A 24,667-nucleotide genomic window follows, 5' to 3' on the forward strand; every position below is an offset into this window, starting at 1 on the left:
GTCGATGCTATGCACTCACAATGTATATGTGTATTCAAGCTTCATAACCATCAAATCCTCCGGGTGGACGTTTAGCAGGTATATGTAAGGAAGCAGAAAGACAAAAAGGGACCACAATGGTGTGGTATCAAACGGTTGTCTCGGTACGCAAACGTAGAAACACACTTACACTTTTCATGAAGATACAGTGCCCATATGTATTTGGCGGTCCTCCTCTGCTTTCCTCCAACTTCTGTACCGGATCTGTACCAGTATTCCACTGGTGTGTGTCTGTACCCCGTGGGTAGATAGAATTCAATCCACAATGTAGTGGGATACAATACTATTTATTTAAGGCTGGTGCCAAATTAAAAGCTTAATAACAATCCACAGAGGGATATATTAAAAAGCAAATAAAAATGTCCTTAAGAAGAGCTCTATAAAATCCTCAACGCGTTTCGCCAAGTGTGTGGCTTCATCAGGAGTGATTTCTATAATGATGTGTGGTTCTTTTAAATCGTGCCGGGCGCCATCTTGGTTCTCCGGCGTCTGACGTCAATACTTCTGATGTCGTCATCCCATCTATCCCATGGAACTCGGAGGTGAGTAAACAGAGTTTTATTAGTTAGTGTACAACGTATTTTGTGTACATCCACTGATTTCAGATGTCACGGCAACGAGAGGTGCCGATCGGTAGTGATGGGCATGTGTGGGGGGGTCTTAGGTGTCGCGGCAACGGTGCCGATCGGTGACAAAGTGCCCGTGTGGGGCAGTCAAAGGGGCTGCCGATGAGTACGGTTTGCCTGTGCCGCATAGTGTTCTGGGGGGGCGTGTCCCAAGATACCGTGCGTGGGTACTGGAACAAGTAACGTGTTCCACCACGAAACGATGTTCAGACAATAATGATTTTTAAATAAAGATAATAGATAAATAAAGATAGAGGTGGAAAATCGGGAGTGAACAAAATTGCATCAATATTTTAACGTGATTGCAGTATTTGTAGAGTGTGTGGTTGGACTGAGATATCTATGTTTTATTTTTTCTTTTGTTAGGAACAGGCCCTAATCTCGGGTGTCATTTGGAGTGGGAGAATTTCTACATGGATGATGATGTCTAATATGTGTATATAATTAATTCCCTTATATGAGTTTATTATGTATATTCTCTAAATGGGAATAATTGATGTTATTTTAATATTTGAGTCAATGTGAACTGATTTTTCAAAAAAGATGGATGTTGAATGAATTTTTAATAAAATATAGTAATTTTCCTCTTATTTGAGTGGTTTATTGGTGGATTATTGCTTATAATGATCCGTAGGGATTCATTATATATTGTTTGGTCTCTATATATTATGCCTCTTATACGTATATATTTAAATGGTACTACACTGCTGAAATATTGTTGAAATATTACATTAATGGATTATTAAGAGAAGTGCATTTCATACCATTACCACAGGATTTGTTTTGTAACAGAAATATGGACATACGTAGTGAAAAGATATGGACATGTGACTTCTATAAGGACTGCATCATAGTGTTATAGTTTATCTTATGAAAATTTACATATACGTCAAGATGTCCAGCTCCATATTTAGACCACCTTTTTTAAAAGTTTTTAGTTTAAAAATCCATTCAGTTTCACGTTTGGATAAATTATCTACCGTACTACCCCCTCTCCAGTTGGGGGGAACCCAATCTATACCGGTAAATTTGAGGGATTCTATAGAAAATTTCGGGCACGTGTTGCAGTGTCTGGGGACACTATGTTTAGTGTTCTTGTTTCTTATGTTCCCAAGGTGTTTTTAATACCCTCTCTTTCATGGGTCTTATGGTTCTGCCCACATATTGTAGGCCACACCCACATTCCAACAGGTAAACTATGTTTTTGGTTAGACAGTTTATGAAATGTTTAATGGTATATGTTTGACCTGTTTTTGAGCCTATATATATATACATCTTTAAAGCCAGCCAATTCAATTTGCCCCATAAAATCATATTTTTGAAAACTAGTGTATTTTAAATGCTGTCATTTTAACTCTTTCCATGCACACATTTCACCACCAGCCTTTAGCACAGTTTGCAGCAGTATTTTTTCACACACGTTCTATTTTAGGTATAAATCCTGGTATATGTCACTGCCAAACAACACCCCAATATGTGTTCAGCAACATTTCCTAAGTACAGTGATACAAGTCATGCATGGGTTTGTTTTTTTGGGTGGCGGGGCTAAAAGACACATTTTTCCAATTGGAATTTTGACTTCTGGTCATACTGCTCCATAACATAACCTATTTAGGACATCTTTGAAGCCGGCCAATTCCATTTACCTCATCAAATCATATATTTTTGAAAACTAGACACCCCAGGGTATTTCAAATGCTTATTTTAACCCTTTCCATGCACTAATTTTACCACCAAGTTTGTGGTAGTATTTTGTGTGGATTTTTTTTCACACACATTGCAATTCGGGTATGGATTTACAGCTTCTGCTATACATCAGAGCCAAACACCCTAATGTTGTATTCAGCAACATCTCCTAGTACAGAGATATCACCCATGCATGGGTTTGTTGGGGGCTAAAAGGCCGCATTTGAGAGGTGCGCTCTTTTTGGTAATTTTGAAATTTGTTCAGTCCGTCCCCATGTCAGATACAGTTGATCGCCTCCTATTGTCTTTTAAAGCAGGTGGACAGCACCATATTTAATATGGTGCACGTTGATGCTCCGGGGAGCGATCAGACACGGCTTTTGCTGCAGTTTTCAGTGTTGTGTAATGCCACAACATCGAGGCATTGCAGCAACGTCATTTGGGAGAAGAAAGCGTTCTTAGATTGCTTTCTACTTCGATTTAAACTTATGTGCCAATTGTCAACAGGATGTTTTTCCATGAGGATACTATGCTAAAGGCATACATTCAAGAATATATCTCGAATCAGAATATAATTAATAGAAGTAAGCGTGGTTTTGTGAAAGACAGGTCTTGTCAAACCAACCTAACAGGATTCTACAAAAAAGTCAGTAAAATATAGATGTAGGATTAGATGTGATCTGTTTGCACTTTGCTAAGGCATTTGATATACTTCTACATAAAAGGTTACTGTACAAAGTGTCAGAAATAGGCATAAACTTAAGACATGGGCAGTACTACAGGGGTTAAGGAGAATTATAGAGCGCGATAAGGTATAGGTCACAGGAGACAATGGAAGACAGGAAGAACATTGTCTGGTCTGATGAGTCTCGATTCCAGCTGCAACATTCAGATGGCAGAATCAGACTTTGGCCTAAACAACATGAAAGCATGGATCCATCCTGCCTTGTATCAATGGTTCACACTGGTGGTGGTGTAATGGTGTGGGGTACATTTTCTTGGCACACTTCGGGCCCCATATTACCAATGACTAATTACCAGTTTCCAGCACCTTCTAGAAAGTATGCCACGAAGATTGAAGGCAGTTCTGAAGGCAAATGGGGGATCCAACCCTGTACTAGCAAGGTGTACCTAATAAAATGGCCAGTGAGTGTATATGTGTGTAAAATTTCACAGCATGTTAATTGGAGCATCAGAGGTGTTTTTTTCATTTATTGTTTTACCTAGAGACATCAGATTCTGCAGCGTTGACAGGACATAGCAATTAGTATATAACAAGATGACTATACAGAAAGAATAGTTAAGGATAGCCCTGCTCAAATGACGCTTACAATCTAGAGATATTGGTATAGGTACTGCAGGCATGTAATAGGCTCAATGCCATTTAAGTGGGCTTAAAAGGAAATTAGTAGCCTTTACATGTATGTCTGTTGTGGATGCGTTTTATAAAATCACCCCTGTTGAGTGCAATTAGCAAGAGACAAACAAGGATAAGTCTCCAAATATATGCTTTACCTCCCATTTACCCCACACAGATTATGTTGTGTATACATGTGGCCAGGCCTTAACAAAACAAGGCGTAAAGTCTTTTGTAATTAGTGCATTGTGTTCCTATTTAGTCACTTGCACCACGTTGACACTCTCGCATACAGTAGTTGTGTTAGTACACTGCTGAGCACTGCAAAAGCTACCAATTTATAGTGGACTGCAAAGATGTTGAACGTCTACACTTCACCTGTTTAGTTTGTTTTTCACTAAAATCAATTTGGTTACCTTTATGAGATGTTTAAAACTAGTGCAGAAATCAGGGTAAGATGATTGAAGGCTGTTACAAAATATATGTTAATTTATGTACGCTTCTTAAAAAGTGTGCCTTGTAGTAGGAAACATTACATATTAGTCCAACCTGCTCTTTGCTCCTGCTTAAAAATTTGATGTCCAAAGGGGATGTATATTTAGAAAAATGAAATAACTGTGGTCTTATTATAGTTTCCACCAATTCATGTCCGTGGCATGACTATGCAATATTCGATAGTTCTTACACTTTCTTTCCTTCCTTTTTTTTTTTACTTTAAAGCCATCTGATAAAAATATCTAGGTCTCTAAATGGCATTGTTTCCATAATAGAGATACACTTAATTTCATAGCTGTAATTAACGTAACTGGTGTCTTAAGCCAATCAGGGCACAGCTATAAAATTCCCATACAGCTGTTAGTTGCTAGAGATAGACATGGCTAGTTAAGTCACATATAAGCAAAACAACGCAATGGACAAACCCACAAAATACCTGCCGAGAGGAGGACTTTGAGCTATCTTGGCTCCAAACTTGCTCTCAGAAGCATCTAATCTACATTAAATGGCCGCGCCAGGGCCGTCTATAATGCGGCCTAGTTTCTCATGACAGCTGGAAGAACATGCCAGAGAGCATTCTGCAGGGAAGAAAGGCAGCAGAAAAGTATTAAAAAAAATAGTTGGGGTGATAGGTGTAAGGGGACCCATATTCAAAGGGGGGGGTTGTCTTGGGACAACAATTAAATACAAAAAGGGGATGACTGGGGGGTATAAGTACACGACAAGGTGGTTGGGGCATCACATAAATCAATACACATGGGTACATTAACCAGAAAAGGGAGCATCAATACACATGGGTACATTAACCAGAAAAGGGGGCATCAATACACAAGGGAGGGGGGCTGGCTGGGGACATCACATAAATCAATACACAATGGTGTAGAGGAATAAACGTACATGGGGCAATGCACACAGGTGTGGGGGGAATACATTAAAACCAAAGGGGACCTGGCTGGGACATCAATACACAAGGGGGAAACACACAAAAAACAAACCAGTGTGGAAAGCATTTTTTTATGCTTTGTGTAGATTAACCCATACTGATGTGGGTATTGGTGTGGCAGAGTCCGTCCTGGTGTGTGTTTAGTGTGCCGGTGTGGCAGAACCTGTCCTAGTATGTGTGTGTGCTTGGTGTGCCAGTGTGGCAGAGCCTGTCCTGGTATGTGTGTGTGTGTTTGGTGTGGCAGAGCCTGTCCTGGTGTGGGTTTGTGTGTGTCGGTGTTGCAGAGCATTACTGGTGTGTGTGTTTGGTGTGTCCATCTGTACTGGTTACTCCCAATCCCATCACATTACATCAATATGCGTTAGAAAATCAGGAAAAGATGGGCATGGATGGTGGGCTGGTTCGGTGATGCAAAGGGCCACTTGACTAGACTTGCCCCCAAGGCCTTAGGCTGCCAGCCCTCCCCTGCTTGCTCTCCATCGTTCTTCTTGAGCCAAGTTGAGGAATGGTTTGGGCTTGAACCCAGGTCAGCGCTCCCAAATACACACGGTTGGAAATTACTAATGACAGCTCCCTGTATGCTACTAAATGCAGACAAATAATACCGTATTTGCTCGATTATAAGACAACCCACCAAAATCTAAATATTAATTTAGGAAAAGAACAAAAAGCCTGAATATAAGACTACCCTATATAAAAAAAAGTTTTACTAGTAAATATTAATGCATGTAAACATTTTTTTCATATCTAATAAAAGCTATGATTGAGAAAAATATATATTTTTTTATTTCCTTTTATTTGCCAACCTGCCCCCCCAGTTATGCACATTTGCCCCCAGGGTTGCCACTCTGCCCCCAGAAATGCCTTATACCCCCTATTTGCCAGAGTGGCATATACGGGGTTAAAAGGCATATCATGGGGCAGATTGGCATATAGGGGGTTAAAAGGCATTTGTGGAGGTGTATATATATATATATATAAAACTGCTAACAGCAATCACACTCCTATCAAGCCAAGGCAGCCAGTACATGCTGGAACCTGGGGATGATAGGAGTGTGAGTACAGCCTCCCTATGCCATGCTACCACCACCACCCACCTTACACATCCATGCTATCATACACACACTCATTCACAAACATTTAAATACTCATTCATTCCATTAATCACACATACTTCACACATTAATCACAAAAACCCTCCCCCACCCCCTTACCTGAACTGCAGATCTCTCACTCGAAGACTTCTGCAGGGGCCCGGCTGTGCGAGCAACTTCTCTGGCCCCGCCCCCAGAGGAAGGAGGGGGGAGGCAGAGTTATGTGACATTCTGCTAGCTTCCTGTTCTCCTGCTGCTAGAAGAAGAGACGCTGCTCGCGACCAAAGCACGGGTAAGCAGCCTGGCAACCTAATCGAGGTCGTCTTCTAGTCAGACCTCGATTAGGTTGCCAGGCTGCTTAACGGTGCTTTGGTCGCTCTGAAAAAAACCTCGTCTTATAATCGAGCAAATACGGTATATGGCAAGATTTATAACTTTTATACAAACTTTTGTAGATTTTGTGATTCAATTATTTACCTTTTACAAATGTACACTCTCCTCTGTCCTGATCTCCCTCTGACCTCCTACAAGCCACAAATCTGCCACCTTTTACCTAACAGAACTTTATCTTCTTTAACCTTTCTTTCTCTTTCTTCCCTTGTAGTCTTTCTGATACATGCCAAGCTGTGGGCGAGTCACCTTCTGAAACCAAGAACTAACCCATCCCATTTTGTTTATACATCGTCTTTTGCATCTTGAAACCACTTACCCCTAAGCACTGCTACAAGAGAGCTACTACTCCCTTCGTTTCACTCCTCCGTTTGTTTTGGTTACTCATACTACCCCCTTAGATTATTAGCTCACATGCAGGGCCCTTAAAAACTCCCACTATTCTTGCCAGAAAATTTGTGTAAAAGTACCTTAAGGCTAGATGGCAAGCTCACACGTAGGGTTCTCATCTCCTAATGTATCAGTATGTATTAAAGTATATTTGTTAGGTATATGTTAACTGCCCCATTTAAATTGTGCAGCGCTGCATAATTTGTTGGTGCTTAATAAATAATATCATAATAATAAATAATAAAAAGTCCAATCTTTACAAGATCTACTTATGTTTTATTACTACCCTTTTTGAAAAAAAAAAATTAAATGTAGCTTTAAGCCACACTACAGCAACAAACCAGTTAACTATTTTGTTGTAATCTCAGAAAAAATTAATCACAAACCTAGACAGAATTATCATTTCAAGAAAAACAAACAAATAAAAGCAGATAAAAATAGAAATTCCCTACAATGATTCGTTAAAGAGTACTTAAGGAAGTTTCCTAATATTGTGTCCTCGCAAATGGTAATGCTTACAATCTTTAGAGGAGACATGTCCCTAATGGAAAAAAAATTTATGATTTAGACTTCATTGCCAACTTTGTTACTGCACAATGGTATTTAAACACTAGTTATTTTGACTGAAGTCAAATCAATGTGCTTGATAAATACTGTCTATAGTATGTTTGCTTTAAAAATAAAAAAACACTATTTTTTATTTTTATTTGATAGAAAAAGGTGATGCTAAGGAAAATGTCTTTGAAACCTGCATATAATCCAGCCACACATACTGGCACCAAGAGGTGGATACCCTAACTTGAACACATACACCTGAAGCAAGACGGCCCTATGACAGTAATCTCTTATGTTCAAGGGATGATTTATAGAATTGCGGGTCTGTTGGTGAACCTCAAGGCCAGGATTTTGACACCCCTGCAATGATGCATTCCCCAAGAACATTTACTGTGATTGTTGTTTTGTTTTAAGAGATGAAACAGGTTATTTTAATAAAAGCCCGGATAGCTCCCGATACTTACCCTTATTGCCACTCTAGTGACAGATTGGGTCCTGCAGTGTGCGGCTGCCAGATAGATACGTGTGGCTGTTCGCTGTCAGAGTGTAAAAACGTAATGTAGACGAGAAAACTCTGCAATACCGGCTGCTTCTAAAAGATAGTTTCTGTTGGTTGTGATGACCAACAACAGGCTTTGTGATGGGCATATGACAAAGTAGCACATATCCACCACAGACTTCCTCAAACCTTTTCGGGAAGGCTTACCCCTGATTGTGGGAACATTTTGATATCATGCTAGCCAACAGGAAGCCATGGCCACTGTCTTTGTTATCTCACAAACAACCCTAGGGTGAGAGAAATTGTTCTCCTTTTAAAGATTGAACGCTGAGAAATAAGGGATTTCTTTTTAAACATTAACTGTGATTTTATTCACATCTCAAGCTTCCTTTGATTTTACAATACCTAGAGTTGCAGGAAAGAAGTATGTGATCTCTTCAGACATAACTGGATTTCTGCATTTGTTGATCATTACATTTGATCTGGTCTTCAAGCAAGTCATGACAACAGACAAACACAGCCTGCTTCAACTAACACACAACTCTACATTTTCATGCGTTTACTGACCACGCAGCGTAAACATTTACAATGTTGGTGTAGAAAAACAAACAAACATGTGAACCCCTAGCCTAATGACTGTTCCAAAAGCTAATTGGAGTCAAGAGTTAACTAATGCGAGAGATTGAAGCTGTTAGTTAAAGCTGCCATGCCCTATAAAAATCACTCACAAAGCACTGCTGTTCATCAGTCCACTGTAAAACAAACCGCCTATAAATGGAGACAGTTCAGCACTGTTGCTACCCTTCCTAGGAGTGGGAGTCCAGCAAGAGCACACGCAGAATGCTCAGTGAGTTTAACAGGAAAACTGGAGTGTCAGCTAAAGATTTACAGAAATCTGTCAAACATGATAACATATTTTACTTATTTTATACGCGTATAACAAACAGGAACATCAACAGTGTTCATGAAAGGACATTATGGAGGAACTCACTCCTGCAGGTCTGAAGTTCACAAAAGAGCAGCTGGCTATGCCACGGTGCTACTGGCATAATATTCCGTGGACAGAAGGTTTGTTTGGGAGGTTTGTCGAGAGAAAAAAAAAAAAAGCATTAAACCAAAAAAAAAAAACCTTATCCCGACTGAAAAATACGGTGGAAGGGCATCACAGTTTGGGGCTGCTTTGCATGTAACACTTACAATAAAATTATATTTATATCTAAACAATTGGTTTAAAAAGTGACTAAATCAGATTTTGTAAGAAGATGTCTTGAAAATTATTTTTAAACATAATTTCAAACAGCTCTACAAATATTCCATAATATCTATAGATATATATATATACACACACACAAACTACTGTTCAAAGGTTTTGGGTCACAACAAGGAAACTTCTAGCTGTGTAACATAATTGCAAATTAATGATCAGTTAGCCTTTTTAACTTAAACTTGGATTAGTTAACACAACGTGGCATTGGAACACAGGAGTGATGGGAGTGACAAAGGGCCTCTGTACGCCCATGAAGATATTCCATTAAAAATCAGCTGTTTCTAAGGCTTAAAGTGACTCACCCAAAGATGTGTGTGTGTTAATAGTTCCACAGAGTAACCATATGACTTATAGCAACGTTCTCTTATGTTTTACATTGTTTGGACTGTTTACTTATACTGAAGCGACTGCCACACCTGGGGACTTCCCAAGCTGGCTGACCTGGAGTTCCTTCCATCATGCTACACATGAGAATGGTCTGTTATTACAGATAATGGGGCGAGTGGTGGAGCAAAACACCACCCCTTCACTCAATGAGTAAAGTATTATTCTGCAGAACCTTTTTGGGTCCAATGTATGATAACCTCTAGCGCTAGCTGTGTGCAGTCTGCAAACACAATCTATGTAATGTACAGGAAATGTGGTCCAACTTCCTGTTTGCTCTATTGTTAGAATTCTAATGCAATTTATCTGAAAGTCGCTGGATATGACAAATCATGACAGATCTAGAAAATACAAATCTTAATACCTTAACAATAAAAATAAAACTGAAACGAAGGCGGGTTTACAGTCTCAAAATCGATTACAGTGTTATTTCCATGTGACGGTTCTATTTCACTACACACAATCGCATGACTATTGGGAATGTCTAAGCTGATAATACACATCTACATTTTTTGCAATAGGGTTTAACAGCACCATAAACCTCAAAAGAAACATTCTGTTCCCGCTCAATATTTTCCTTAACCTGGGATCTTGTACTCCTTGATAATGAAACATAGCAAAAATGCACAAAAATGCATTTAAAATATTTATTTTTTTTAAAAAGACAAGCGGTTTACGTTGACGAGGGAATTTTGGAGTGCCGGAGAATGTATGCTGCTGTTATGGGGAAGTTTGATTTTGTAATCAATGCATTTTTCCAGTTTAATTACTATTTCAAAAACTTTTATTTGAAGAACTAAGGTAAGGGATATAGATAATCATACCTGTTGCTTATGTTTACTGATGACAAACTAATGTACATTACTGTTTAGCCAACCTTACAGTAGTAAAAGTTAAAGAGATCTAGGAGATAGAGAATGGCTATGATGGGCTAAAGTTGATATATTTCAAATAGTTTCTCAGGTTTTTTTTTTTGTGCCCCAATCAACTTCCTGAGGGCTGCCATTGTTGTCAGTCATGTGAAATTTTGGATGACTTTCCAAACACAGCATTGAGGAGATTCTTTATGGCAATGCTAATGAAGTCTATTCCTCCACAGATCATGCCATTCTACAGTTTATCACAATGAATTATAATAAGGACTCGTTCTTGTAGATTAGGCTTAGAACACATATAATGAGTAATATACCACAGGCATATACCACAGTCATTACGCAAGACTAGAATTGTTTTAAAATAAAAGAACAATATTTTTCAGATACCAGTAATATTTCCTTGTGTTATTTACACATAAATATAAAAATGAAAGAAAAGTCAGGTGCAGCTATGCCATGTGTTATTTCCCATAATGCTGCATTTTCTCCTTTCAAACAAGAGGTCTGATATAAGAAGTTGCAAAACATGCTGACATCCCCACCTCTCTGGTATTTTTGGATCATTACAGAGAAGAGTGGGTTGCCTTATTTCTCCTTTTTTTTTTGTGCCTTGGTTACGTATTTCAGTTTTTGGTCCATATTTTTTTCCATATATAACTAGTTAATATCACTGCAGTTTGTCAACCTGCTGAAGGAACTAAGCTAGAAGTGGATTGGACACATTTGACGTTGATATAAAGACCCTTACCTGGGAAATATAATGCTGCTGTTACTATGTTACATTCAGTGTTAATTACTTGACAGACCGGTTGAAATGAGTAGTTTTGGAGTGCTCGTAGGCAATTACTTTGGTACAGTGCCAACATTTTCAAAAGCTAGTAAGGTATATATGAATCATAGAGTGTTATACACAAGCATATATGATTCTACACCATATGGATGAGGTTTTTAAATGCATGTATTCCCTTTTAATGAGGGTAGTCATTTGTACTTCTGCTTATCCCCTTGTCAGATAATATTTTGTCTTTGGAAATTTCTAGTTTTCAAGCTATATTTGTTTTCTTTTTTGAAAATAATATTTCTAACATAAGTCCATTAGTGTATTTATTCTGTATGTTATACTGCTGGTGGGAAACATTCTGTATCATAAGATTTTTGCATCTCAAGTTTTTGGTTAACATATCAAAAAGATTGCATCTGTAGGTCTTGTATACACTACGAAAGTGAAGTACATGACAGATGCACTTTAAATATCTAAAAAATCGAAATGTAAGTTAATCTAAAAATATCACATACTTATATGCTGGGTCAATCTTTCTCTGTTCACATAAAGGTTGAGTTATACAACTTGGTCAGAAAAAGAGAACTATATTTTTATTTAACAGCTTTGGCAATATGGCAATTCACTGGTAAAATAAAAATGACTAAGAACATGATGATTGGAACAGAAAAAATATCTAAAAAAAATATCCCCAAAACAATAATGATCAATACAAGTGAAAGACAAATCACCTTTTTTTACATACTCATGTTTGGGTTGTAGAATCAACGGATTTGCTGATAGCAAACAGGGTAATAAAATATAGATGGTGAAATCCGCATAATTACACACAAAGAGGACTAATAAATAGTTGAGGCAAAGTGCAAATTATACAACTAACTATAAACCTCTTTAACAGTTGTTTAACAATTCCTATAATCTGTTTTACGTGGCAGGGAATACTAATATATAGGTGTTAATGTAGGGTAATGCATATTAAAATAACACACAGGCATACTAATAATAATAAAAAAAGGAACTCATTATTTACTGTAAACATGTTAGAATGTGAAACGGAAGCTTATTTGTGGAAATAACAAGTAACGCATAGGTCACAATTTGTTTTGCAAAAATACGCAATTCATTTTAATCTCTCTGGCACTAATATAGCGTGCACATACAAATTTAACACAAATTTCCACTTTTTCAGGTTTACAAGAAAATACCAAAATGCCAAAATGAGTGTTGAGATTCTGAACTCCTGCTTCCCGAGACACCGTGGAGTACATTGTCTGATTCTTCTCTTGGGAAGTTTTACGGAACCGCCGCAGATAAAGCTCCCAAGTCTAGTGACATGCTTATGGTTATCTGCGCTCACAACTTCTTGCAACACTGATTGATCTCCATAGTAACAGTAAATGGGCATTTCTTAAAACAATGTGCAACTATATAGAATTAAGTATAGTTTCAAGCTGTTAATAAAAGGGACAGCATTAGTAAAAAAAAAATTACCAGACACCAGTAAAAACTGGTTTTCGGACAATACTTTTGCACTCTAAATGATGTAAACTAGTTAATACTTCCTGCTCATTTTAACTTTTTGTTCATTTTTGTCATAATCTGTGTATGAATTGAATACTTGATTTGGGTATAACAGACATTAATTTAAATTTTGTCTGATATTATGATGGGCATATTTAAATTCCCAGGAGACTTTTAGACATTTACTCTGGATTCACCATTGCAATCAATACTGGGTCTGATTGTTTATCTAGAAAAGCCAGGCCCTCCATTTCTTAATACTAAATTACATTCTTCTAAGATCTAAAAATGTAAAAGAATGAAACCTTAACATCTATGAATGTAAAAGAAACTGATGTGTCCTCACCCCTAGCTTCCTGATTAAATTTGTGTTCAGCTGTATACAATATGCTTAGAAAAATTTGCAGACGCTGCGGAAAGAAAACCAGTTTGTTCTAAATTTAGTCAAGGTGCCCAAAACTATTAGAACACAGGAAAGAATTACAGTATTCATAGCTCCCGACTACTGTAGATTGTAGTCTCACACATCACTTAAGTACTGTAATACTCTGAAGATTCTGGGTATTTTTGTTACAAATGGGGCTGTTTTGCACACAGGAAAAAAAATATCCCAAGATTAAAGTATAAAGTAGGTTGGAAAAGTCACAGTAAGTGCAGTAGGAAGAACTTCAAGTTGCTTAGAAGTCTATGTATATCTATGTATATCAGTTATTGTGGTTCTACCACTGTAAAATAAGACAGACTGTGCCCCTATGTCCAACTATACTATTTTACAGTAAAACTAAGGTGACGTTATTCTATCAGCTCTAGATTTGAAATGTGATTCTGGATATACTACACTGATGTAATCATTTCCTCTATCATTTAGGATCCTTCATTACCCAACAGCATAAAATAATACATTATTATACTTAACATTTAAACACAAACTCTTCCTGACGAGTTAAGCCCTGTAAATTGCCATCAGAAAGGATTTGGTCTTAACTCTCGTGATGAGTTTCAAAATATACTGTGGTTGTTCCATTTCTTATTTAGAAAGACTGCAGACCAGCTGGCTCACACCGATTACACAACTTTACATGTGTCACAGACTGTGAACACTAATGACACAAACCAGTTCTAGGTTCTGTAGATTCCCTATACTTCAGTTTACTTGCATTGCAACAAACTAAGCTGTAGTTACCACTAAAATATAATATATACAAATACAATGTAGCCGTACAGAAAGATCGTACCGAGTAAAACCATGCAACACAATCACTGTACAAGCTAATTATTACTATTATATAATGTCAGCTAATAATGGTAGTTTTACACAAAATCGCTGGCAGGAATGGTGGGCTTTCGAGGGCCCCACATGTGAGCTGACAATCTACGCTAAGAGTCTCTTTAGTAAATGTGATTTACTTGATCATATTGCCCTAACCAATATTAAACTTAAAACAGTAAAAGTTACCAAATAATACAAGATATATTAATAGACAACCTTGTGTCCTGGGCACCAAAGCTATAAAGGCACATGCTAGAAAGATATACTATAGGCTCAGCCATAGTTAAACAGGGTTAAGCCTGTTTCTTCCACATTTCACACCACGAGAACATTCTAAAACTCAGCCCCAATATTCTTAGAACATGCAGTCCAAAATGTTTAACGTCTTTCCAAATGTTTTACCAATATTGTTACCAAAACGGAGGTGTGTGCATAGCTGCTGCCCCCAAATTCTTTGTCAAGAGTTTAAATAAGAAAGCCACACATACCTACCTCCTGGACTGGAGTCACACTATAGTGCTGGTTTTAACCCTTCAAACCTTCCCTACGTAAGAAAGGCGCATCACTCATTTGGCTCATCGGTCCCCTTAATCTACCTTGCCAATATAGAATTATCTATAAAACTTGTTCTAATGAATGCAACAGCGCTGCGGCCGGTGCTTTATAAATAAATATAATGTAATGTAATAAAACATACACATGGGGCTTGGTGACCAACAGGTCTGAAGACACATTTTAAAAATTTACATCAAGCTATGGAGTTGCCAAGATAATTTGCAGGACAGTTGGGTTATCAGCTACCTGAATACCATATCATTATTATTATTTTTGTTTCATATAGCACCAACAATTTATGCAGCACTTCATACAATATAGATATTCAAGGGGTATGAGAAGACGAGAATTGACAGACTAAGACAAACCGATATATTAGGTGGAGAGAGCCCTGCTCGTAAGCTTACAATCTTGTAATTAGGCAAAAGACACTGTAAGAATGCAGGCCCTTCACACTGCGTAGTTCAATCACTATGGCCACTCACTGATTTAAATATGATTTCCACAGGGCCATCCAAGGTATTCTTGGGGACAAAGCTGTATTGACCAAGAGAAAATTGGGTCGAGGCTGACACCTTTTATTGGGGCAACATAGAAAAAGTTGAAAAGTCACACAAGTTTTCAGGCATTGAGAAGTCTCTTCTTCAGATGTTTAAAATTAGCTAATAAGCAACATCTGAAACTGGATCAAACCTTGGCTCACTTCGTACTTGCCAAATTTTCTTCTAGCTGACAAGTGAAATGTCACAAACCAGTTACATGACAATATTATTTACATTAAAACCGATGTGATTACTACAGTATGTTGCTGAATATCAAAGCAGATAAAGCTGCCCAGAGTGATTTATCTGGCCTTTATAGTGGAGCTTCATTTTAACAAAATGTCACTACAGGTTATTATTACCATCTGTTTTCCAGGCCATGCTTTCATGTTTCTTTTTTTTTTCTTTTTCAAACAGGCATCTACATCGGAAACTTTGTAGCTTTAACCTATGACTCATCTTTTCTTTTTAGTTCCCATGAAGGCAGAGTCACTTCTGGCGCTGATATTGACAAGTGAAATGAAGAAAGGGAACTGAACAATAGAGGGGACACTGACATGGACTTTAGTTGTAGTGACAGAATTCACACATTGATGCCTGTGCACAAGGCTTTGTTTCCAAACTCCCCAAAGAGGAGAGGCTTTATTAGCTGAGGCCATCTGTGCATGGCTTCCTTATTTGGCCACTAACCACAGTCCTCAGGGAGGCCAAAAATTCCACTAAAACAGAATCACGGGTCCGAAGCACTTAAAGTTCCCAGTGATGTAATCAAAAGCTGGATTCTTAAACAATAGAGGCATATTTTAAGTGCAGAACAAATGAGCTTGGATGAAAGCATGCCAAGACACCATACTGGACATTGCAGAAGATAATGAGTTCAAACATCGCCTATTTAACAGCATAATTTGTTTTGTCACACATGATTTTTTCAGCAGAGATAATTGTGGAAAGGGAGTTTATTTGTTTAGGCAGAAAGGTCAAGATGTTAACAGTGATTTTTGGAGAATGACCAATTGACTATAATAAAATGCAGACAATTACCCAAAACATTCCAATTCTTTTTAGACAGTGTGTTGAGATCATTTATCGCCGGTGAAGTGTATTTGGTTGTATTATGAGGCAATTTGTATTACATATGTGAAATGTGTATTTTGTATAACAAATATTTAATGCTAAAACGAACCTACCCTGTAGAACAACTTGCTTATCAATAGTACATAAATATGAGTAGGCTTAAAAATTATTCAATTCAATTCTTCAAAGGGATCCATAATGCTTGCTGCAAGACCGTCCCAATTTTACCACACTTTGGCCAAATGTATTTTTGACATACAGTATATCAAGTTCTAATGCATACTTTTATAATAAAATTGTTGAATTAATGTGGGTAGATAGAAAACCATTTTAAAAGATAAAGTCTAATGACTGGCCCCTCCCTCTTCCAAGTCCTGTGGGGCTGGCCCAGCCTCTGTGATACAGCCAAGCCCCTTTTTTATGCCTCCCACGAGGAGCAGGAGAAGGAGAGCTCAAAGGACCTGACCTGGGATGTTTTCTGCTATGCTGATGTATCTTTTTTTGCAGGCGAAGCCATCAAGGGTTTCACCAGATTTCATAATATCAGTGATATCAATTTACCTCACACGACTACAACCTAGATTTTAAGGTCTCTGACTAAATAACACACACAAAAAAAAACATAATTTAATACATATATCTAGTCTAGACATTTCAGAGTCACATGGATGATTTTTCCAATTAATATTTATTTATACAATGATTTTATCCACACAGGTAAGTAAAAAAGCACATTTAAAAATCATGTCTGATATATTGGATACTATGTGCCATTTTACCATGTATATTGCGTTAATTTGACCGGAGTCAAATAGATGTATCTTACATGCTTTTCAAAGTGAATATCATGATGATTGCTGTCCTGTCTGTGTTTTCTGAGGCAGCGCCCCCTCCCCCTCGGTTGGTGTTTGTGGGCTATGTGTCATTCTGACTGCAAAGTGCACAGGATCAACCACAAGTTCACATGGAGTACACTGCTCATCTGACACATCTGCCACAGCAGTCCCACAGGATGTCTGAGACAATCTAGTTCAAAGTCAGAGTCACAAAAGTACATTTGTTCCTCTTTTAAACTTATGTTATAATTTGGCTCTTTATTACAATCAGTTGAGTTCTGACACTCCGATACACCGTATTACCACTCCAAGAAACTTCTCACAATAATTGCAACATCAGCTTGCAGACAGTTCATAAAATCCCCCCTAGTGTCCTCCCACCAGCAACAATGATCTGTGTGACAATGAGAATAATTTAGAGAATTCTACCTGTCCTTTAATCCCACACTGTTGTGTGCCCAGCCTCTCATGGGGGGAAAGTGTCCCTACCCCTGGCACTCAAAGGGTTAAAGGGGAGCTGCGGCCATCACATAATTAATTTCATTTATTGAAGCTACCTGTAGATTATGATTTTTGTCAGTGTAATTATTTCAGTTTAAAAGTTTGCCTCATAGAAGTGGAGATTGGTAGCTGTATGTAAGTGAATGGACATTATCTAATCAATTTTCTGTCTAAGTAATTACTCTTTGTAAAGACCCTAAGTACATGGTTTTCTGGAACAGGAATCTAAGCTGCTTTTCACCATAGCATACATACTAGGAAAGATTTCTGAAAAGTGACAGGGACTCCAGGGGTAATTTAATTTAATGGGAGCTCTAGTATATCAAGTGCAAGTAAATGTGTTATGCCAAACACATGGAAAATAGCTGGGGGGACGGCAAATGGACCATTTGCATATGGGGGTTCTGTGTGAAATTATTTACCAAAAGAACTATTGGAAAGAGCCACAACTGGGTTTCTTTTGGAAAGGCTGAACTTGATGGACACATGTCTTTTTTCAGCCTATGTAACTAAATGAGGTTCCCTCATGAGAAGAGTGAATACTCAACCTGAGATTCATGTGCTTCAAAAACTACCACGATGAACCCCGCTATTGTTTGCATTCTTCCCAGTTTCACACCATCTTTTATTATTATACGTGCCTCTTTCTCTAGAAAGAAAACTTCTCACTACTAAACCAAAAAGACCAAGTGAGAAATGTTATGCTTAGAACCATAAAGTTATAAAATGTAATGACAGATAAGAACTAGTCTATCTAGTCTTCCCATTTTTAAAAACTCAAACTACGTGTTGTGTTCTGGCCAGCCATTTGACAATCCCATGTATGTTTACGTTTCCTCGCTGTATTCACCATAAAGGCTTTTGTTGAAGGTCGTTTCACTTTTTAAACTTCTATGAAGGAGATGGAGGAACTGGAACTTCCCCCTTTAAGCCAATAACATATTACAAAGGAACCCATGGTGGTTCCAGGCAGACTGTGAGCCATGCAAAAACTCCTGCATTCCACTCAGCGTTCTACTCTGGGCCCTTAAAGAAGACCTCATTGTTGCCAACAAAACATCTTCTCAGGATATAGTTCTCATACAGCACATTGATTAGCAATGCACAATGTAAATGATGGAGCACTGGTCTACACTTTTATCTACCTCTTTGTTCAGCTTTCTAGAATAAAAATTCAAAGTAAACACAAATTCTTCCCATTGTAAGGCTGCTTTTTGCTTTGATGGTTTGGTGTTAAGAACGTGAATGCCGATGCTAAGCTAAGCTGCACAAAAAGGGAATGTTTAACAAGTCTGCCTGTGTTGACTCTGCACAAAGTAGCTTTTCTTGTAGCAACTACCTGCTAATAACGCTATAAACTTTGGCTCATATTGTATATATATGCCTCATGAACACAGGTGCCACACACCATGCTGATGTTGGCCTTTGCTTTATAAGGCATTTGTTATGCTATCAAGAAGGACAAAACAACTAGAAAACATACTATTGCCTTTTCATCAGGTGAAATAACTGTTTAGGAATTTGACAGCAACCACTTTTGAAATGTAACAGTTGTCAGGGCAAGCGGGATTAGTCTGTTCAAATATATGTAGCAGTTTATCTGCCCCATTAGTCACAGTCTCTCTCTTTACTATTATTGTCAATGCAACGCATATATTTTTATACCACTATCATACTGAGTTTTAATTGGCATCACCTCAATCAATACATTTATGTACAGTACCAGAAAGGACATGTAGGATTGTGTAGATTTTATGTAGGCATGCCAATACCTGTATCAATAGCAGGGGGGTCTAACATGCAGCCCACCTAAGGACCATGCAGACATGTGTGTATATATATATATATATATATATATATATATATATATATATAATGTGTTGAAATGTAGCAGGCTCTCCTGATCACAACGCTATTTGTTGCCCTGACGCCCGCATGCTACGTGGTCGCTCCATGATAGCGATTGTGCATTGTCAACCCCTTCAATATTGTAATTGCATCTTTAGGGGTTAATGTATGTGTCTTCAAATCACAATCCATGCTGAGCTTCTATAGAGCACCAGCATTGAAAGAGTAAAAAATTTCTTCAGCAGCAATGACCTAAGATGTCAAAGATGTGTCCAGATCCATTGCTGTCGGTTAGACTCAGCACCAGTTTACACCACTTCAGAGCCAGTTAGGAGTGGGCTGATGATGGTCAGATTACTCCTGACCAACCCTTGATGTCCCCCTCCCAGCTGTCACAGAAAGAGGGGTCATCCAAGGTAAAGGGGAAAAAAACACACTCACAAATTGAATACATGAATACATAATTATTGCAACCTGACCAATTATTAGCGGCACTTTAGGTCACTATTATTATTGATCTGTCTCACTAATGAATATAAGTGGTTTAAATCTTTTTCACATTTTACAATATTATTATTCACTCTGCATATTATTAACACTGGTTATTGTTGTGAATTTTGTTGGGACACATTTTCTCAATGAAAAATTAATGTGGCCCACACACATACATTTCTGATGAAGTGGCCCACTGCAGAAAAAAACATTCATGGTTTTTGTTTAGGACAATAGAGAACCTTATGATATGCCCACAGTACCACATGGTAAATATTTCATCGTGTAGCAAGAAGCACATACACATAACACAACTAAGTACATCCTAACACCACCATAAGACACAACAATCATGCAATACTAAATACGTCAGAAAGAGAACATCACTTAAAATAAGCGAAAAGGATGATTACAAGGATTTGTCTTCACTTACCTGATTTCTGATCTGTGCGCTAGTTCCCGGTGTGAGATATTTGTGTTCAAGATACCATGCCCTTTCTTGGTATACCAGCTTGGTTCCATATAACAGACAGAACTGCAAAAAAAAGCTTCACTGTTAATATAGAAGTCCAAAGTACATAACAGATTTATAGGATGTCCAGTAAATGCAGGTTGAATGACCAATGTATGTCCTAAGCGCAAAGAATACAATAACATCCATCATCTAAGAATTATAAGGAAAATCATGGGGACATAGTTAATACAAATAGTTATATGGGCAATTTTTTAGCAATAATGTCTTCGATCCTGGACAGCCATATGCCTCTCATGCATTCTCTGTTATACTATGATCTTCTACTACATACATCATGCTCTGGTGTACCTTGATCTTCTACTACACACATCATGTTTTGGTATAGCATGGTCTCATACTACACACATCATGTTCTGGTATAGCATGGTCTCATACTACACACATGTTCTGGTATAGCATGGTCTCATACTACACACACATCATGTTCTGGTATAGCATGGTCTCATACTACACACATGTTCTGGTATAGCATGGTCTCATACTACACACATCATGTTCTGGTATAGCATGGTCTCATACTACACACATCATGTTCTGGTATAGCATGGTCTCATACTACACACAGCATGTTCTGTATAGCATGGTCTCATACTACATACCGCATGTTCTGGTATAGCATGGTCTCATACTAGGCACAGCATGTTCTGTATAGCATGGTCTCATACTACACACAGCATGTTCTGGTATAGCATGGCCTCATACTACGCACAGCATGTTCTGTATAGCATGGTCTCATACTATACACAGCATGCTCTGGTATAACTTGATCTTCTACTACACACATCATGTTCTGGTATAGCATGGTCTCATACTACACACATCATGTTCACCCCAGGACCTAAAAATGCATGGATCAAGATGACATTAGTGACAAAGAGAGCATTGCTGTCACAGTTTAGCTTCTTAATTTAGCTAACTCAATGGATTAAAGCAACACATAGGTAGTGCTGCTTGAGGTTAGAGGCTTGTTTAAGGAAGGAGCTACTTTATCGTATGGCATTTGGGATCTATGACAAAAGGTGGCAGAACAACAATCATATTAGAGGGACAGCTGAGTTTGCTTCTTTCCTCGCAGAAGATGCACCACTGACTTGCTGCTTTAAAATTGTCGGATCATAGTATTTTAGCATGGATTCTATTTTAGTGGGGTTGTCAGGGACAGTGAATGTCTCTGAAATCTTCTGTCCTTAAGGCTCCACTAAAAAAAGACAGGCAGAATAAGTTATATGCCAGCAGAGAAGGCTACAACCTAAACAAACAGGAAAGCACTTGAACTTAATGATGTGAATTTAGAACTTGAGATGGCTGCTTTCGGTGGTAAACCCGTAAGGTGGGTTGCTAACATACTGTTTTTCTATCTATAAACTCATTAGCATGAGGTTAAGTTTGCATTTTCTATGCTAACTGGCAAAATGAAACAGAAAATAAATGTTAAAAAATCTAAATATCCTAATGGGTTCTATTTAATAAGCACTGAGATGGGTTAAGATGTGCTTCTGATATCCCTAACATTTGTCTTACCGTGGCATACTGTGGTAAAGTCCCCTTGGTATCTGCGTATTCATTAAGTTGCACAAGGCAAAAGGGGAAACGTGATTCACTTCCTGACACTTCTTAGCCTGAGAGAGTCTAGTTTAATATTTAAATTCACATGGCACACATGATAGTCAGAGACTTGCTAGCCTGCATACTTTGGCTCCGGAGGTATGAGATTCTGGGAGCTAGGCCAAATATTTGCTAATCAGATTACACAAATAAATAATAACAGGCAGAATTAAAATGTTTTTGCAGCAGCCACTTCACTAGAGACACTTATCAGTTTTTTGCCACTACTATATATATATATATATATATATATATATATATATATATATATATATATATATATATAAAAATACGCACAGTATGTGCAAACTAAATATTACGAAATAGCACAAACAAAATAATTTTCTTAAAATTCATATGTGAATTTACACAGGTATGACAGGGAGCCTCAACTAAAATAGCGGAGTTAGTGATGGCTTTTGGAATGCCCCTTTTTCTTTTCTTTCTTTTCTTTTTTTTATTTTACAAGAGTTGAGATTGGTAGAGACCTAAATCAAATGGACAATCATATGAGTGTAAGCTTAAGCTTGCGAGCAGGGCTCTCTCCACCAAATGTATCGGTTTGTCTTAGTCTGTCAATTCTTGTCTTGTCATATCCCTTGAATTTATGTATTGTATTAAGCGCTGCGTAAACTGTTGGCGCTATATAAATAAAGGATAATAATAATAATAATAATATGAGCTTATAGTAAGCATCAATGTCATTATATATATATATACACACATACTGTATTTGCTCGATTATAAGACAAGGTTTTTTTGCTCTGACAAAATCACCATTGTGTTATTTTCAAGGTCGTCTTCTAATAAGACCTCAAATAGAGGTCTGACTACAAGACTAAGATCCAGATCCCCTGCAGCGCTGCAGAGGACCCGGATCCTCCTCTCTGGCAGCCGGTGGAGGTCTGCGCGTTGTGCACAGACAACCTTCACTGCTGCCGGCACTTCCGCCGGGGCTTCTATGACGGAGCACCGGCATCACATGCTCATTCATAGAAACCCTGGCGGAAGTGCCACCAGCAGCAGCACATCGCACAGACCTCCACCGGCTGCCCCACTAGACACCAAACAATCTGAAGCTCGGGGGGCAAGTCTAGGGAAGCACTGGTAAGTCTGGGGAGGGTAAGACTGGCATAAGTGGGGTAAAAGGGCTTTCCAGAAGCAGAGTGGCATTTAGGGGGTTAAAAAGGAATATCAGGGAGGCAGAGTGGCATATAGGGGGTTAAAATAAAAACCTGCTGGAGATTCTGATATTTATAGGAGATGTACATTTAAATAAAATGGCAAACATTACAAAATAAGGTAGCTATTAAATACAAATGGTTGGATCATCTGACACACACAGAACTCCAGTTTAAAATATATAACAATGTAGCAAACCACACAGCGAGGAAACAGTGCACACTCCCGAGAAAGAGTCCTAGCCAGAAGGTGAAGTCATCTATGAAAAGATTTCCAAAAAGTGAAATAAAAGCCCCCAAGAATAATGTTTACTTAGTAGGGTTATAGTAATATAAACTGCCGAAGGTCACAAATACAGAGTCATTGTTTCACTTTTATCTTAAGTCGACTTGGGTTGGGAAACTGTACAATTTTGTTTGTTGCATTAATATTACATAATGATCATGTTTACATTGTTCTGGAGTACAGTCTTTAGCAAGGCCTGCAAACCAGTTTCCTCTTTTTAAATGTCATATCTTCCCCACAATTACTCTTTGCCCTATCACTATATTCCACTGGATCTTTTTAGTGGTAAACACAAATTGCCTTAGCCTAACGTTTTCTATTGCATCTTAGCAGTGCACACACATTTGTGTGCATGTGGTTTTGAAATGAGAATTCTGCTGGTGATGTGATCAGAGAAATTTTGTGTCACATAGTATTCAGAAAACAGATCACAAAAAGATGTGATTCTTCACAAATGCTTTACTTGACATTTTACTTAACACTGTTAAATGCTCCAATAATTACACTTTTACCTTCATGCATACATGAAAAACAAGGAGGGACTGTTGTTCATTTAGAATGTTTTAATAGCTTTAGTGTTCTGTTTATTTGGTTTTCTGTGTAACTATGTAACTCTCTTTAATAAAAGGTTCCTTCTTTATCTGGTGAATTGTTCTTATTGTACAAGGACATACTTTCAAATCAATACATGCACATACTACCTAACCCTTGACAAGACATGCAGACAGTTTAAAAAAACTCATAGCAAAGGGATGGCAAAGCCTGAAACACACTTCTGGTCTGTCTCTATTTTTAAAGCTACCCCTCGTCTTATATTCAAGGTCGCCTTGTAATCCAACCTCAAACAGAGGTCTGACTATAAAACTAAGTGACCTGCGCTGCAAGTGACCTGGATTCTCCTCTCTGGCAGTCGGTGGACTTCTGCTCGGCGGAAGTGCCGGGCAGCAGCAGTGGTTGTCTGCCCCTATCTCGTGGACGTCTACCAGCTGCCCTCAATAGACATCAGGGATTCTCGAGCACAGGGGGCAAGTCTTTGGATG

General features: G+C 38.1%; 1 protein-coding gene across 1 annotated transcript in view; it reads right to left on the minus strand.

Annotated features, from left to right (window-relative positions):
- Window positions 1-24,667, minus strand: part of ACOXL (acyl-CoA oxidase like) — a 110,965-nt gene that overhangs the window by 5,295 nt on the left and 81,003 nt on the right. The window contains exon 18 of the mRNA XM_089481531.1: window positions 20,454-20,555. Within this exon, the coding sequence (XP_089337657.1) occupies window positions 20,454-20,555 (102 nt within the window). The remainder of the gene's footprint in view (window positions 1-20,453; window positions 20,556-24,667) is intronic.

The sequence above is a fragment of the Sceloporus occidentalis genome, unplaced genomic scaffold (assembly GCF_023333645.1).
Source record: "Sceloporus occidentalis isolate IW3139 unplaced genomic scaffold, rSceOcc1.0.p SCAF_15, whole genome shotgun sequence".
Classification (NCBI taxonomy): Eukaryota; Metazoa; Chordata; class Lepidosauria; order Squamata; family Phrynosomatidae; genus Sceloporus; species Sceloporus occidentalis.